This window comes from Drosophila elegans, unplaced genomic scaffold, assembly GCF_018152505.1.
Source record: "Drosophila elegans isolate 14027-0461.03 unplaced genomic scaffold, ASM1815250v1 contig_814, whole genome shotgun sequence".
In the NCBI taxonomy this organism is placed as follows: domain Eukaryota; kingdom Metazoa; phylum Arthropoda; class Insecta; order Diptera; family Drosophilidae; genus Drosophila; species Drosophila elegans.
Window position 1 is genome coordinate 14354879 of NW_024546167.1, and position 15960 is coordinate 14370838.

Below are 15960 nucleotides of genomic sequence, written 5' to 3' on the forward strand. Positions count from 1 at the left end.
AAAGGGCTGGCCTAATATGCAAAACCCAAGACCATCTCGGGAGCATCTGTCCCAGGGTCATCAGCACGTCAAACGTTCTGTCTGCCGCTGGGACCAACTGCTCCTGCATATGCTGCAGATGCGTCTATATAAATTCATATAATCCTTTTTTAGATTAAATTGTACTTTGTGAGTTTTGTTATTTATTATCGGCATTATAGAGAAACCTATCGAAAATACACAAAATATTTGCTGTTAAGGACCATGTTCAACAAGGCAAAACTAAATAAAGCAACAAAATATCTAAAAACTGTGTTTCATTGCGATTGCGTATTTAAAAATTTGTTTAAGTGAAAAGATAAAATCTTACCTTTGAGCAACATCTAATGTAATGATATTATTTAAACTAATTTTAGATTTTTGGCAGATTCCTTTTTCTTTAAAGGAAATAATGTATTCTGATATTACTGCTTATATTAATTTTTAGAAAAGTGACCTAAACCAATAGTTATAGTCTTTTTTTAAGAACAAACAACCAGCGAAAATTATTTCACTCACTATAAGTGTTTATTATAATTTGTTAATAGTTAAGGTGTAATTTTAATTAGGATATAACTAGGACACTGCGAGTAGCGAATGTCTGATGATTGGGCCGAGAGTTTTTGTATCTTACGACTTACAGAACTGGCGAGTATATGTATATAGATCTCGCTTGCATGCATTGGACAAGTCTTTAGGTAAGCAAACAACAAAGAAACTTATGTACAAACGCAAGAGTTATTTACAAAATGCGTCATTATTAATCGCTTCTGCTCACTCCTGGAATCGTTTCCTTCGTCTTACAGGGAAGCAATGAAGGGCGTAAGGTCGGGGAACTTGAAGAGATTCTGGTTGCGGGATCGGGTCACACGTGGCTGGGTCTGACCCTGTCGCTGTTGCGGATTGAATCCGCTGGCCTGCTGGCCGGTCAAATAGATGCCGCACTGCGAGTTGCACACCTCGTCCCGCAGAATGGCCTCCTTGGGCCACTGGCGGATCAACTGGCCGCAGTCGGTGATGCGCAGCGAGGCACACTGGGCCTAAAAGTTTGGAAAACAACGATTAAGAATATAATTCACCTTAAAGGACATTTAATGGCTTACCCCCTCGGCGGAGCAAACGCAGCTGGTGCAGGGCGATGGGAAGGCGGACTCGCCCACACGGACATTGCGGTTGCCAATCTGACAGCCCTGGACATTCTCGCGCCAGGCGTTCAGGTCAATCTGGGCCATCGAGGCGCAGGGCACACGTGGGTTTCTGTAAAACAAAAAATAAGAAAAATTAATAAAGAAATTTACATTAAACAAGAAAGGAAGAAAACTTGCGAAGGCCAAAGATTATATATGTATATATATATACTCACAGGAAATTGCTGGGCAAATCAAAGGCAGCACGCTGCATGTCGCCAGTGATTTCCAGATTCTCGCACACGATCTTGGCCAGCGTCACCTTACGGATCTCAGCCAGCTGAGCCTCGGTGAACTTGACCTCCGGATTCTGGTTCTCGTACCAGAAGCGATCGCACTTGCGCAGCTGCCTGAACTGGATGCCGATGATGCAGGCCAGAGTCGGTCCAACCAGACCGCCCTGAAGTGGTCGCTCGGTCATGGCACCGGGGAACAGATCAATGTCATCCACGCTGGCATAGATCTTCTGGAAGCGGTTGATCACCTCGGTGGGTATCTCACGGCTCAAATCGTTCCAGTTGGTGGCACGTTTCAGGTTGCAAAGGGCACGGTAGTTGTTGTACGACGGTATGCCATGATCACGAGCTGAGGAGAAACAATTTAAAGGTTATAGAGATTATATAGACCTATAAAAGTGATAACCCTACCTCTCTGAATATTCAGGGCAATCAAATCAATGCCGGAGAAGGGAATCTTGCGATCCTCGAACAGATGGTTGGTCACCTCGCCGGTGATGAACTGATCCAGTGTCTCCATGGGAGTGGCCACCAGACCACGCAGGATTTCGTCAATGATTCCGGGCTGCAGCAGGGCATCCATGCGGAAGAAGCCATCGCGCAGCAGCAGTGGCGGCTCCACGGGCTGATGCTGGACACTCAGACGCGGGATGTGGGGACGCAGCAGAGAGTGGCCAATGCGGAAGGCGGCGGCGGCAAACTCATTGAAGACGATCGGCGAGCAGGACGGGTTGTAGTCCTTGTAGTAGCCCTGCGGCAGCAGCTTCAGGCCATACAGATTGACGGCATTCCAGCTGAGGATGCGGGGCAGAAACTCGTTGAAGACGACATGTTGCACCTGGGCGCTGACGATTTTGCGGGCATGGTGGAAGAGCTGCTCGCCATTCCAGTGGGGATTCACGCCGCGCAGACCCTCAACAATCCGGTTGTGTTCGCGCAGGAAGGAGGTATGGATGGCAGTGAGACCTGGCTGCTCGGAGGCACGATCATCGCCGCCATAGAAGCACAGGCCGTTGCGGGACTTGCATTCGGGATGGGGACCCAGTGGCAGCAGCTCCTTGCCCCGCACCTGGGTGCTGTTCATGCGCCCGGAGAATCCTCGCAGCTTCGCCGACAGACACGTGGTCTCGCCATAGACCATGGATGCGTCCAGGAAGTGAGTGTTCTGATTGATCTGGTCACGCGGTCCCAACGACTGCTGTCCCGGCAGCGATCTCATCGAGGGGAAGCAAAAGCGCTCGCCACTGGTCACATTCACCTCGGGGTAATAGAAATCCCCAGCGGGCACGGGGAAGGGATTGCACTCGGGATGCACTGTCTGGCGGGAGTTGCAGGGTCGGCAACTGGGAATGGACTCATGGAAGCCCTTGTGGATCGGCGTCAAAGTCAGATCGTGATCGACAAACTGGGCGAACTGCATCACCATCAGGGAGTAGCGGGTGTGCAGATTGGAAATATCCGGATGGATGGTGGTGGAAATGGTCCGGGGATTGGGCAACTGGGTGCCAGACGCGCCAGTGAGCCTGGGTGCCGAGATCCCGTCCTCATACTGAGCGGGCAGCAGGCGGGAGAATGTGGTCAGCGACTTGCCCCAGTTGGGATTGCGCAGATTGTTGCACCTGCCCGACATGGTACGGAACGGCGTGTTGGTATCGCACTGCTGGTTGGGTTCGGGGCATCCGTCCTCCGGCTTCGGGGCACCACCAAGTAGTCCACTTATGTCCACCGTTTGCAGGGTATCCGTCAGTTCGTTGCGATTGAAGGCATTCTGATTGGGGTTGAAGATCTGACGCTTGCGTCTTGTTATATGATTCAGGCTCTTCACGATCTCGTTGGAGGTCAGTTCGAAGATCAGCGAGGAGTTGGCCAGGTTCAGGGCAGCCAGATTGGCCTTGCTGAAAGAGGCAGCGGTGCCATCGGGAGAACGGGCACTAATGCCACCCTCTGGTGAAGGAAAAATAAAATTTAAAATTAGCTATTTAGCTATTCTCAGTAGCTTATTTATTGTTATACACTTACTGGTACGCCACACTTCGTATTCGAAACGCTTGCGCTCCTCCAGTTCCTGCTTGGCCCGCTCAACAGCAGCCTCAATCAGTTCGGGACTCAGTTCGGCAATGGCTTCCTTGGTCGCCGGCTCCACCTCCACATGCTCCACATGCACCTCATCCTCGGGATTCACCTGCCAAGGCTTTAGATCGAACTTGGGCAGCTGGTCGCAGTCCAAAATTGAGTTCCTAAAAGAGAGTTTAAGTTTTAGAATTTCTGATTTTTAAAGTGCAACTCTAGATTACTCACAGGTAGTTGTCCTCCAGAATGAAAGCCTTGGACTGGGCAGTGCTCACTTGATGGGAGCCACAGAGCAGACCAGATAAAGAAGTCTGACGAATGCTCTTCAGCTGCTCCAGGGTGAATGATGAGGGCGGAATCTCGTTCTCATACCAGAAACGATCCGTCTGCTTCAGTTGCTCGAATTGCAGGGTCAGCAGGCAGCTAATAGTGGGTCCAAAGAGAGCTCCAACCGCTGGCTCTTCAAGCAGGGCACCAACCAACAGGTCAATGTCCTCAGCGTTTCTAAAGGGTGTAAAATAAATATTTAGTTGATTTTTTAGAGAGGTTTCTCAAGAAACAAAAGGCTCATAACATTTTCTTATTAAAATTTAACTTGTAAATAAATAATTTAGATTAAAAAAAATCAAAATAAATTAATAAACAAATTTGAATTTAAATAAAACAATAAACTTTGTATAAAGAATATACAAATAAACTCCAGTTAATTGCATCAAAAAACCGAAACGAACCGGTATTTATAAGATCCAGCTCAAAATGGTGTTTGATCTTTAAAAGTGCCATAAAACTCACTGGTAAATGTCACGCAGATTGGTGATGTACTCCTCGGGAATGTTGGAGGCCTGGGCCAAAGTATCGAAGGTCACATTGGCACCACTCTGAGCGGCGTAGCGATGCTCGCAGAGATCCAGGGCATGGACATAGGAGGCCACTCCGTGGTCACGGCCACGATGAACGGCCAAGGCCAACTCGGACCAGCCCTCGGCATTTGTCTGACTGGGCACCAGGGACTTTTGCAGTGCAGCAATGGACAGGAGCTCTTCGGCGGACATCTTTTTGGCCAGCATCTCGGGCGGATACATGCTCCAGAAGGCGGGCATGGCGGCGGTGGCGAACTCATTGTAGATGCCTCCCCGCACCGAGCTGGAGTAGTTGCTCGAGTGCTTCTCGGCAGTCAGTCGGAGGCCCTCCTTGGCAGTGGTCTCCTGGCCCAGAACCAGAGGCAGAAACTCGTTGTAGGTGATGTGCTGAATGGTGGCCGTAATGATGCGCCTGGCCTCCAGGAACACATCCTCCTCGGACCAATCGGGATTTATGTGCGCCATCCGCTCGCCAATGTTGTTGTGCTGCTGCAGGAGGGCCCGATGCAGGGCTCCAGTGGCTCCGGCCACCTGGCAGTACTTGCAGGACTCCACCTTCACGCCACCACTGATGTAGGTGCGCAGCTGGTCGAATTCGTGGCGAGTGGAGCCGTACAGTCCAGAGCCATCAATGTAGGCCGAGGCAATGTTCATCTGCTGGCGAGTGTCTATGTAAAATATAGAATTATTGTTAGCACTTCAGTGTAAAATACATTTAGGGTTTAAAGTGTAACCACAATTTGGTATTCAGATTCTAAATTTTTCAGTTGAATATTAATTAAATATTTGAAGATTTAATTTTTATTTAAACCATATTTAGCTTAAATAAAATGCATTTAAATCAAATAGGAACTATTTTAAAACTAATATTTTCTGAAAACCTACGTTTCTGGCAAGCCTCCAAATCGAATCCTGGGGCCGATCGCTTGTACTCCTTGCAATCGGGTCCTGCCCGAACGAAGCACTGCTGCAGCTCGCTGGGATCCTTGACGGCGGAGTCGCGTTCGCAGCACTTTCCGGAGATGGGCAGTTGTCCGACTTCGACCAGATCGTTGGCCAACAGTTGACCCCAGGCGGGCAGCATGGCAGTGATGTGGGCGTGGCGCAGCTCGCCCTCCACATGACGCTGCAGCTGCTCGATGACCAGTTCGGCATCGGGAAGGGCATGGGTGCCCTTGGAGGTCCTTGGCTGGCTAACACCATCGGCATAGTCGGCCACCAGCAGACGCTGAAAGATGTCTCCACGGGCTCCCCACTTGCGGTGGGAAACATTGTTGCACTCGGCCGTTGGCTGGCGGTACTTGCTCGGCGGGCAGACATCATAGTCACCGGCCACACTGCTCTCGCCCTCCGCAGAGGAGGATCCACATTGGGTCAGGGAACGGGCCCGCTCGGAGCTCAGGGCATTGATGGCGGCATTCTCAAGGTCCTCGGGGATACGGAGTGTCAGACTCGGAGCGCAAAGGCACCTGGAAAACATAGGAAAATAAGGGAAAATTTATGAAATGGTTAAATCAAATTTTAAAAAAATATTTATAACAATCCCTAAAAAGTTTTTATGCTATTTTGTTAAATTATATGATAAATTATTGTAATGTTTAGTGATTAGCACATAAAATAAAAGGTTTAACTTGTAGTGCTATTTAATTTCGCCCCTAAACATCAAACTTCTTTAACTAATATATCTAAGCTATGACCTTTAAAAACAAGAATTTTAAAATTCAGCAACTAATTCAAGACTTAATGTCTTAACATTGGGTTTTGATAATTTATTGAAAATTTGTTAAGGAATACATAAGAAAAACTAGTTTTCATTAATCAAGAAACAATATGAAAATAATGCAATCCCCATTCAATGAAGCCAAACAATTCCATATAGCTTTTGAATAAATAAATGCATCCAGTACTCTGTTAAATACATTTTCTATGAAGGCTGATTCATCAAAACTATTATCAATTAGCTTACTCATTTAACTAAACTGTTGGCTTTACCCAAGAAATGAAAAACTTTGACAGAGGTTTTTCCTACTATTTTGTTATCACAAAAAGGTTTATCCCAAAAGCGGTGACCACGTGTTATTAATTTGCACGAAATCGTCTCCGTTTCATTCATTCATTGACTCGCATTGCATTTTCCGGCATTTAATTACAAGTTTTCTCACATCGCCGTCGTTTGCTCACACTGTTAATTAAACGAGACTCAGACAACGAAAACTGAAACTGAATACTATGCATATTAAAAAATAAAAAAGCTATATAATAGAGGAGGCGTAGGTCTGCGATTTTCTGCTAACCGGATATGAGAAACGTCTGTCGAACCAATCAATTTCGAATTATGAACAATGACGGTGTCTGCCCCCAAAAGGCATTGACTGACTGACTGACTGGCTGAATGGCTTATTATGCCGCACTTGGCCTGTCATTATGTTCTTCTATTGATTTCGGCCAGCCGCCTCGGCTCACGTGACGGAGTTTCTTTTGTGGTTGCATTGACATTATTTTCCGAATTGAAGTCTTTTGTCAACAGCAACACAACAATATGCAATTTACTTGCGCCTGACGTCAAGATCCGAGATTATGCAACACTCTACAATCTGGTGGATGTGGGCGTAGAAGATCCGCTTTTAGAACCCGCCTAATGACGTCCTCACCTTCCCCTACATACATTTTTGCCCAACTCCACTGAAGCTAAATGATATTCAAACAGAGTTAACTTTCTGGTTTCAATTTAGGTTTAATTGGTTTTATTTTTCGCTTATAGTATTGAGTTATATCAACGTAGGTTTTGTTTAGCACTCATTTAAAAGTTGAACGTAATTTGTGGTATTTCGTTCGGGTTATTTAGACGAATGTTCAAGGCTTTTGTATTTTTGGTACCTTTTAAGTGACCGCACGAGATTATGGCTAGCTTGAAAGATTCCAGTCGATTTTAATGATTTGAGATAGCTATATTTAGGTAATGAACTTGTTGAGAGTTCAAGAGCCACATAAATCTATTTTGTTGATGAAATAATCGTAGGAAATGGCTAACTTAATTATGGAAACGTTTTTCATGGCTGAGATCTACTAGGTGTGGCGTCTTCAACATCTAATCTTGGTCATTATGAGGTAATTTAGGTCAGTTTCTCATTTATTTATTTGCAATCACAAAAAACCCCTTGCAAAACATAATCCATTATAGCGATTCTGGCAATAAAAAAAAGAAATGCCAAATGAAGTAACGATTACCGAAAATAATTCGTAATGCGATTACCCATTTGCCAGGTGCGTGGTTGCCCATTGGGGCCAGTCGAAAAGTCCATTGGCCAATATGCAGGCAGCAGTCGGCAGGCAGGCAATTGGCACACATAAGTTAATTTATTGCCGGGCACGAGGTAATCCCCTTTTAGTTGTACTTTTGCAGAACCCGACTGCCATCACGTATAGTAAGTATGTCTCAAAAAAGTGTAAAAAATAAAAAAAAAACTAAGCAGAAACTGAGCTGAAAGCGAAAGCAGAAGTGCTGGCAATTTACATTTGTTTGTTTATGGCTTTTATGCGGCACGGAGCGGGTCGTCTGGTATTTATGTCACCAGCTGAAATGCAAAAATGTGTGTCATGCCTCGCGCCACTGATGGCACCCATGAAACTAAACAAACAAATAAACAAACGGCGGTCGAAAAAACCGCAAATAGAAATGCACGGCACATGCGGCGTATACGTTATTTAACAGCATTATGACATCAATAGTTAGCATTTCTTTTTCATTTGTATCGTATTTTTATCGAGCGCTCACTTTGTTGTTATCCAAAAGGTTCAACAATTTAATAAATCATATATTGAAAAGGAAAGTTCGTGTTGGGTTTATCAATCAGTCCGTGGACAAACGGAAGCAGAGATCGGCTTTAAGTTGTCATAAGCCTTTCAGCTTGATGGAGGGAATTTTTCTGATTTCTGATTGCTGATTGCTGATTTGCGTAGAGGTTGCTTGAACTTGTTTTCGGCGAAATTTATTTATTTGTTTGACATTTATTTGGTTTGTTCAGCTGACTGGTCGGCAAACGGAAACAGCGGCCAGTATGGTAATCGCAGAGAGATGATTTTATAAGAATTTGATTGAGTCAAATTCCTCGTAAAAATCGCACTCGATTATCGGTCACATCGACATCTTTCGGGGTAATTGTGTTCACATTGCCTGAAGCTTATTATTAAGATGCATAAACCCATTGTAACCCAAGCAGCTCGTGGTATTTGCATTTTGTTTACAGTCGGCTTACGATCGCTGCTTAGTCATACGGTCAATCGATTGGCAATTACAAAACACGTGAGTGAGAACTCTTAAAATACCAAAAGGCACATGTAACAAGTCAAACCAGTTGAAGGAAAGAGCTGATGAACGCGTGTCAATCCTAAAATAGTTGACTTTTGTCTGGCTATCAAGTGGCTTGCGTAAGCACATCACAATTGCCAACAATATATCATTGTTAATGGGGCCTTATTTAATAAATATTGCACAAGCATTGGCTGGCTGCAAATTATGCTATTTTGTGATTTGCATACATTCCCGTCGGATGCCGATAAGCGATTTATGTTCAATTTGCAAGTGCTGATAGTTCGGTAGCTGTGCGCAATCGAGAGTCACGAATTAATTGTTTTTTTGCAAATCATGAGTTAAGTGGCCTTAGATAAGGCACTACCCACATATGTGTGTGCTGCAGCATAAGAGGCTCGGAAATACTTAGAAACGAGACGATCTCCGAACACCCGCAATCGCTTTTGCGCAATCAGCGCGAAAACAAAAGACTTAGGCAACAAACTTGACTCGCTGCCAATTGCCAAATCATGCAGCAATAGCAATAGCAATACCAACAGCAGCCGATATAAAAATTACTTATGCCTCTGAAGAAGGCTTACACAAATGGGTTACTGTGGCACCCGGCACTAATAACAAAAACCACAAAATTGCGGAAGCCATCGAGTGTTTGGTATGCGCATTACTCATGCGAACGCCCGTTTGACGTCGTTTTCATTATCAACAGTCCGCACTAGTCCGCCTGGCCAAATATGCGCACAAATATATATAGCTATAGTGTAGCTATATATCTCTATTTCTTTGTATTTGAACGCCTGTCGGTGGCTGGCAACACCCCCTCGGCAACATCCATGTCTTGCTGCAATTACTCCAAAGGCACGTAGCGTCATCGTCATCGTCATCGTCATGTGACTTTGCACATGATTTCCTACCACCAACACAAGCGGCAGGAAAATCAGCAACATCAGCGACAGCAGCAACTACTAACACCAACGCAGGGAACAAAACAAGAAAGCGAAAGTATTTGCAACAAGATTCGAGTCCTACATACTCTACTGCCTCAAAATTAACTTTTAAGTGGAATAAAGTTGAAATAAATAAAACTTTCCTTAGGGTGAAATTAGCTATAGCCAACATAATTAACCAAGAATAACGAAAAAAAATTTAAAATATAATTTACACAGTTTTATAAAATTTGAAAATGTTTTTATACTTTTTGTTTTTGCTTTTCTTGCCGAGTTTTTACAGGTTTTCCAAAATAACATTTGTTAACTTATCTTCTTTGATCCTTGATCTTCCTTAAAAAAACATGCAATATTTCTCAAAATAACCTGTCTAACCTGCTTGAATGTTTTCCCAACCTCAATGCAAGTCGAATATTTTCCTGCCATCAAGTGATTGTGATGGTCATGTGATCAGCATAATACACTCCCCAAACACTTTTTGTTTCACTCTGGCGTCGTGGTTTCTTTGTCGTGTTTATTACACAGCCAGTTTCTTGGCTCTGAGCATTGCACAATGGGTAGGAGTAGACCAGGCCAAAAAAATTAGACAAATCGGTAGGGAAATATGGTACTCGTGATTGAACACATCTTGTCCTCATCCAGTTTGTACTGCTCTTCTCTTGGGAGATGAGGAAATAGGCTACCAAAAAAAAAAAATCGGGGCAACTGAAGATCTGCATACAGAAATTTTCAAGTGCACTTCATTACCATTGCGCTCATTGGCAACTTTGATGATCATCCGACATCAACGTCGAATGCTGGCATGATGCAATTTTCATGCTCATCGATGTGGCTTCGAGTATTGGTTACATTGCCAAGTCTGCTATTGCGGCTGCACATGTGGCGGCTGCTGCTGGTGAACGATGCTTGAACGTTGCTTGAACGCCAACCGAGTGGCGTGAAGATCATAATTCTATGCCAGTGTGTGTCCCCATGGGGCCGTTGCTTTTTATGGCAAGAAAGTGTAAACGCTGGCAAAGTCACGCGCCGCAGACATCCATACGGCCATACGGCCATACGGCTATATATTCGAATAGCGGGGCGTAACTTTCGTTTTCATTGCGAAAGTGCACACAACTTGATATTGGTAAACAATTCGAAGAGCTGTCTTTGGCCCCGTATCTCTCCAATTTACAGGGTGTTGCCTGCATGCAAATCGCTTGGGAGTTTTCATTTGATTAACGATCAGAGGCCAGTTGCTTTTTTTACTGGCATCAAGGTCATAGCTCGTTGGGCAACCATCGAGCCTTTTAGCAAAAGGGAAAAGGCAGTCGATTATTCAGCAAAATGTTAGGCTTTTTGACTCTTTAAATGGCGCATTAAAGTGACAACACCGATATGATCGCTTATAATCGCCGTGTAATTTACCTAAATTGACAACGCACCCAGGTGTGTATGGTGAAAATTTCTGAAGCCCTCGCAAGCAGCCAAAAATCTGTGAAATCTTTTTGGGCAATTTAAGGTGAAATGTGAGAAAGTTAAGTGAGTTTTTTGGGTATGAAAATTCAGATAAAAATTTATAATGGTGAGTAGTTAGCTTGAGAATTTGTAAAATAAAGCGTGAACATGTAGGGGTATAAGTTTTGCTTTCAACCCATTCATAGGTGGCTTTAAGGTGACTAAAAACAATAATCTTAGATGTTTTTGGAATTTTTATTTTAATTACATATCAAAGTCAACATTTAACCTTATTAAAGACTATGTTTTATATCTATTGCCATAGACAAAACAAAATAAGTACTTTACCAAAAAAAAACTTGGTTTAGTTATCAAGTGTTATTGTGACTTTATCATCAAAATATAGTTCTGCCACACCCTAAACAATTTCAAAAGCTCTTTAATCTTTGCTCTCTCAAGCCACCATAATAATCTTCTTCACTGTCATCCTCATCCGACTTATGTAAGAAGGCAACCTGTTGCAGCACCTTGAAGTGACGGAAGACGCCGGTTGCTCACAGCAGACAAGTGTTAAATAAAAACCTCAAAAGGCTCTTTAAACTTCATTTGAAGAGTTGGGCACATTAGCAAAAATTTAGTTCCGTTGCTGGACAGCAAAATTACTCAAAAAACCGAAAAAAAGGGGCCCAGTCAAGCCTGTTGGCCACTTCATCCTGTTGAAGTTGATTACGTCGTACGGCGTGGCAACAACAAAAATTTCACTTTCGTCTGTTCGGCTTTTGGCTCTTTGCTTCAGATTTTGTTTTGAGTTTTTTCACAGATGCCTTGTACCGTTTACTTTTTTAAAAGAAGAGAGCTGAAAATTTCTTTTAACCCAAATAAACCAGATGTATGCATGGGCATACATTTGTATATATATTTTGCAGTTGGTTGTATCATTTTTTATGTAGCCAAGGGAACGAATATAAGACAATGGGCAGCCCGTTCCTTTTAGATTTTTCTTGTGTTGTTTTCTTTTTTTTTTTTGTTGGCTTAAGCTGCTGTGCATATTGGTCGATATACTTTTATTTTATTCGGGTTAACCCGTTTTTTGGACCCATGTATGTAGAAATGAACAAAGTGGTCAGACAGGCGCTGCCAGAGTTGGACACTCGCAGAAATATTTGTGCGCTTTGAATTATTCTTGGCGGAGCAGAAAACAAGTTGAGCAACGGCTTCTTGATTTATGGAATCACTTGGAATCGGCCAACGACATAGTTATGCATGCTCCCTCAGGGTCAACAACTACACCGATCGCTAGTTCTGATTGCCTTTCACCAGGAAGCCCGAGGAAGAAAAGGAATTCTCGGCCATTTTGCCACCTAGCCACATGCCAAATAGGTTTATTCAACTTTTCACTGGATCAACTTTCGGTGTTGGATCTCTAGTCCAGACAAATGATGATTAATTAGTCAATATATTAAAGTTAGGCATAAAAAAAGAAAAACGGGTCTCAGACACGGCAAACAACGAATGAAATAAATATGATAAATGACGGACCAACGAAAGACGGGCAAGACTTGCAAATTAAATTACAAAAACACATAAAAACGAATTCTCGACTAAGAGAATTCGGTTTCGGTTTCAGATTCAGATTTGGTTTCAGCCTTGAACTCGCCGTTCTGTTTGTGTTCTGTTAATTACTTATTTATCATATACTCGCTGGCTAATTGATTTTTAAGCAGTTCTAGCCAGCAAAAAATAAGACAAAATCTTGACTAATTCTAGATGCAAAAGATGTGTTGGCCAAAAAGGCGGCGCCAGTTTTAGTTTGAATTTAGGTTTTCTTTTTGGCCAGGTGCTAATGGACGACTGTGAAATAGATTAATGATAACAAGAACACATAAATGATGATGAAGAGCCATGGAAAGATGCGGAATTGTTTGATAAAAAATATGTTCTAAGATCATGCTTAGAAACTGTGATAAATGGGGCCACTAATATTTCTATGAGTTCTAAGATTTAACATTTCCTATGTTCTTTAGCTCTATTTACGAATTTTAGTTTTGTTATTTTGATGAAGATATATTGAAGCATTTGGGTTCTTTTAGTTTTCTGAATTCTTTTCCCATAGCTTGACCTTCAAAAAAGAGTCCCATGCTTAGGAACTTTTATTATCCTCTCTTAAAGCACGTGTCCCATCTTTTTCTCAAAATTTCCGCCCACATCCGTATTGGCCTTGCTACGTTTGAAGCTCTCAGACTGATTGTCAGTTCAAGTTCGTTGCCTAAGTCTTTCATTTCGACCCACGCGAATACTCCAAATTACTTCAAATATTTCGCTTGCAAAAATCACAATTAAGTTTATCCATAAGCTACTGCTTTCGGCAAAGCGGTGACATCGCCTTTGGGGGGCGCCAAGCCTTGACGCCGCAGTCAATAAAAAAATGTCAAAAAGTGTTTTAAAAATGTTCGTATGCTGTAAAACACTCGAGAAAACTTTAAGTAAGAATTCTACGACATTTAAGTGACTTAAGTGTGTCAACTAGACAATGTCAGCAGCTGGCAGCGCAGTCGGCAGTCGGCAGTCGTCGATCGGCAGCACTTGTGCTTAATTTGCCTGAGCAATCAAGTTGCTCGGCTGCATTCTGAACGTCGCCGCATGAGTAAGCCAAAGAAGTCACAGATGCTGGCCAAGGCCTCTAAAATTGTAAGTCTGCTGGCCACCAATGTCGCCAGCCGGCGGGGATTATCCAACCTATTGCATAAGCGGGCTGCTAGCGCCGTGTTCCAATTTGCATATCTTACACACACTGATTAACACAAAAACGCCAAATTAATGCGATTGGAGATAGGAGAAAACTTTCTACACTTAGCGGCCGAATGTTACAAAAATCTGTTAATTAAAACTAGGCTCCGGCGCTGAACATCTCCATCGATAAAGCCAGATTTATTGCCAGGCCTATGAATCGGATACGCCTGCCAAATTATGTAAAGTTTAAATGCTTCGGTTTCTTTTCTTTTTTCTTTTCTTGGGATGCCTACGCTGGAAATTATGTCAATGCGGTTAACACAAAAACCGAAAAAAGAGGCGAAAAGCGCGGACTGAAAACGAAAATAAAGTCATGATTGTGTAACCGTTCCAAAAACCACCTGGCACGACACACAAACATAAAAAGCGAAAGAGTCTTTTGTTGCCGCTGACAACTTTTTCTCTTCGATTTGCGTTGGCATCTTCCCAGTCCAGAGAGTGAAAAATGAAAGTGAAACTTTTCAAATTGATTTTTCACCGCTGAGCTGAGCAAAGAAATCCAATCCGGATCAATATTACATGATCGCCTGTCTTTCGATCGCCCCTCAACAAATAAATATTCATATGCAGATATAAGCAGACGATTGCGATTGTCATCATGCTAATTCTTGAAAACAGTTTTCGGTTTTAGACTTAATGAAATGCCTCAAGGACCATAAAAACGGGGAAGTCGAATCGCTCGGTGATAAGCTGACTGACTCTGTCAATCTCTGACTTCCGTTGACGCTTCTTGTTGAATGCGAGGCGACTAGAAAACTCATGATTAATGATGCTCGGTCCGAAAAAACAGCCAAATTGTATTCGCATGCCTTACAAACTATAATTTGCCTTAATGGCCATCTGCGTTATATATGTGGGGCTCGTTGTAGTAGGCCGGCCATTTGGCCTAAGCGTTAATGCTCAAAGCTAATGCATAAATAAAGGCATAAATGCAGCTAAAAATCCGCCTTCAAAAATATGCCAAAAAAAACTAGTTTCTAAGGTCAAACAATTAAGCCAACATTAACATATTCTTGCAAATAAATAAGCAACTGAGGGAGTGACGAAACGTAAATTAAACTTAATTTCAGGACAGTTTAAATGTTTAGTCCTTGTGAAACCAAAATTTAGAGACAAATATTAGGAGTTGTTAATTTCATCACTGATTTTAAATCTTCAAATATTGAAACTATAGAAGGACTCGTTTTTGTCTCCACAAATCGCACATTAAGCAAACAATAAAAGCTATTTTAGTGCTTGCCTTGGCACAATCACACATTAAACAATAATGGCTTAATTAAGAATCTTGAACTCACCATAAAATTAAACTAATCAGCATTTCTGGCTTCTTCATGCTGAAGCCGATGGCTGCTCCTGCGGCAACTTTCTTTGTTGTGCTTGTTTTATGAGGATTTAAATTAAACGACTTACTAATTTATATAGCTAGACTTATTAGCTCTTTGTTAAACAAAATAAATAGATTTAAATTATATTTGGCACGTTTTGCGAATTTGTTGATTGATATATTAAATAAATATATATGTAATATATATATGTGTGTTGCTAGCTGTTCTCCTGGCTATGTTTCTCTTTATTTCTAGCGCTTATTAGGCGGGTTGGGCACCGGGCGAGGAATTTGTCACCAGCGGTGCGACGGAGTCTTGCCAAAGAGATTGTAACCGATGATGTATGCTATGATTTGTATCCTTTCGGTAATTAGCATAACGTTGGCAATGCAGAGCACAGCATTGATCCGAATAGCAGAGCGACGAGCCTATCTTGGCCACCAAAAATGTGGTATTTATATATATATATATGTATTTATTAGCGGTGTGGTTTTAGCGGTGCACACGACTCGATCCGTGCAATCGCGCCAACGAACTGAAATTGAAACCGAAAACCGAAAACGGAAAAGCGATAGCCGCGACCAAGATCCAAGATCTTTTTGAGACCCAGACCCAGACGATAAAGCCGACTCGGACTCTGAACGCGGCAGAGGCAAAAACGTATCTGAAAGCTGCCAGCCCCGGTGGCCGGGCTTAAAAGGCAAGCCACACAAACACCAAAACGGATCTGCTGTAAGCCAAGCTTCACCCCATAGCGAAACCGGTAACAACACAGACACGA

The 15960-nt window shown here is 42.9% G+C and overlaps 1 protein-coding gene across 1 annotated transcript; it reads right to left on the reverse strand.

The window, feature by feature from the left end:
- Positions 1 to 523: 523 nt before the first annotated feature.
- Positions 524 to 15842, reverse strand: LOC108149325. Its single transcript, XM_017276789.2, has 9 exons — positions 15150 to 15842; positions 5257 to 5840; positions 4304 to 5039; positions 3740 to 4015; positions 3461 to 3678; positions 1853 to 3385; positions 1382 to 1790; positions 1122 to 1275; positions 524 to 1058 (listed from the first exon to the last, which is right to left on the reverse strand). Exons 1-9 carry the CDS (start codon positions 15185 to 15187, stop codon positions 819 to 821), a joined length of 4188 nt encoding a protein of 1395 aa, XP_017132278.1. The 5' UTR covers positions 15188 to 15842; the 3' UTR covers positions 524 to 818.
- Between the last annotated feature and the right edge of the window lie 118 nt (positions 15843 to 15960).

Coding starts and splice junctions, on each gene's coding strand:
- LOC108149325 (XM_017276789.2), bottom strand. CDS start 15,187: ATGAAGAAGCCAGAAATGCTGATTAGTTTAATTTTATG. Junction 5,040..5,256: donor TTTGGAGGCTTGCCAGAAAC/GTAGGTTTTCAG, acceptor TATTTTACATAG/ACACTCGCCAGCAGATGAAC. Junction 3,679..3,739: donor ATTCTGGAGGACAACTACCT/GTGAGTAATCTA, acceptor ACTCTCTTTTAG/GAACTCAATTTTGGACTGCG.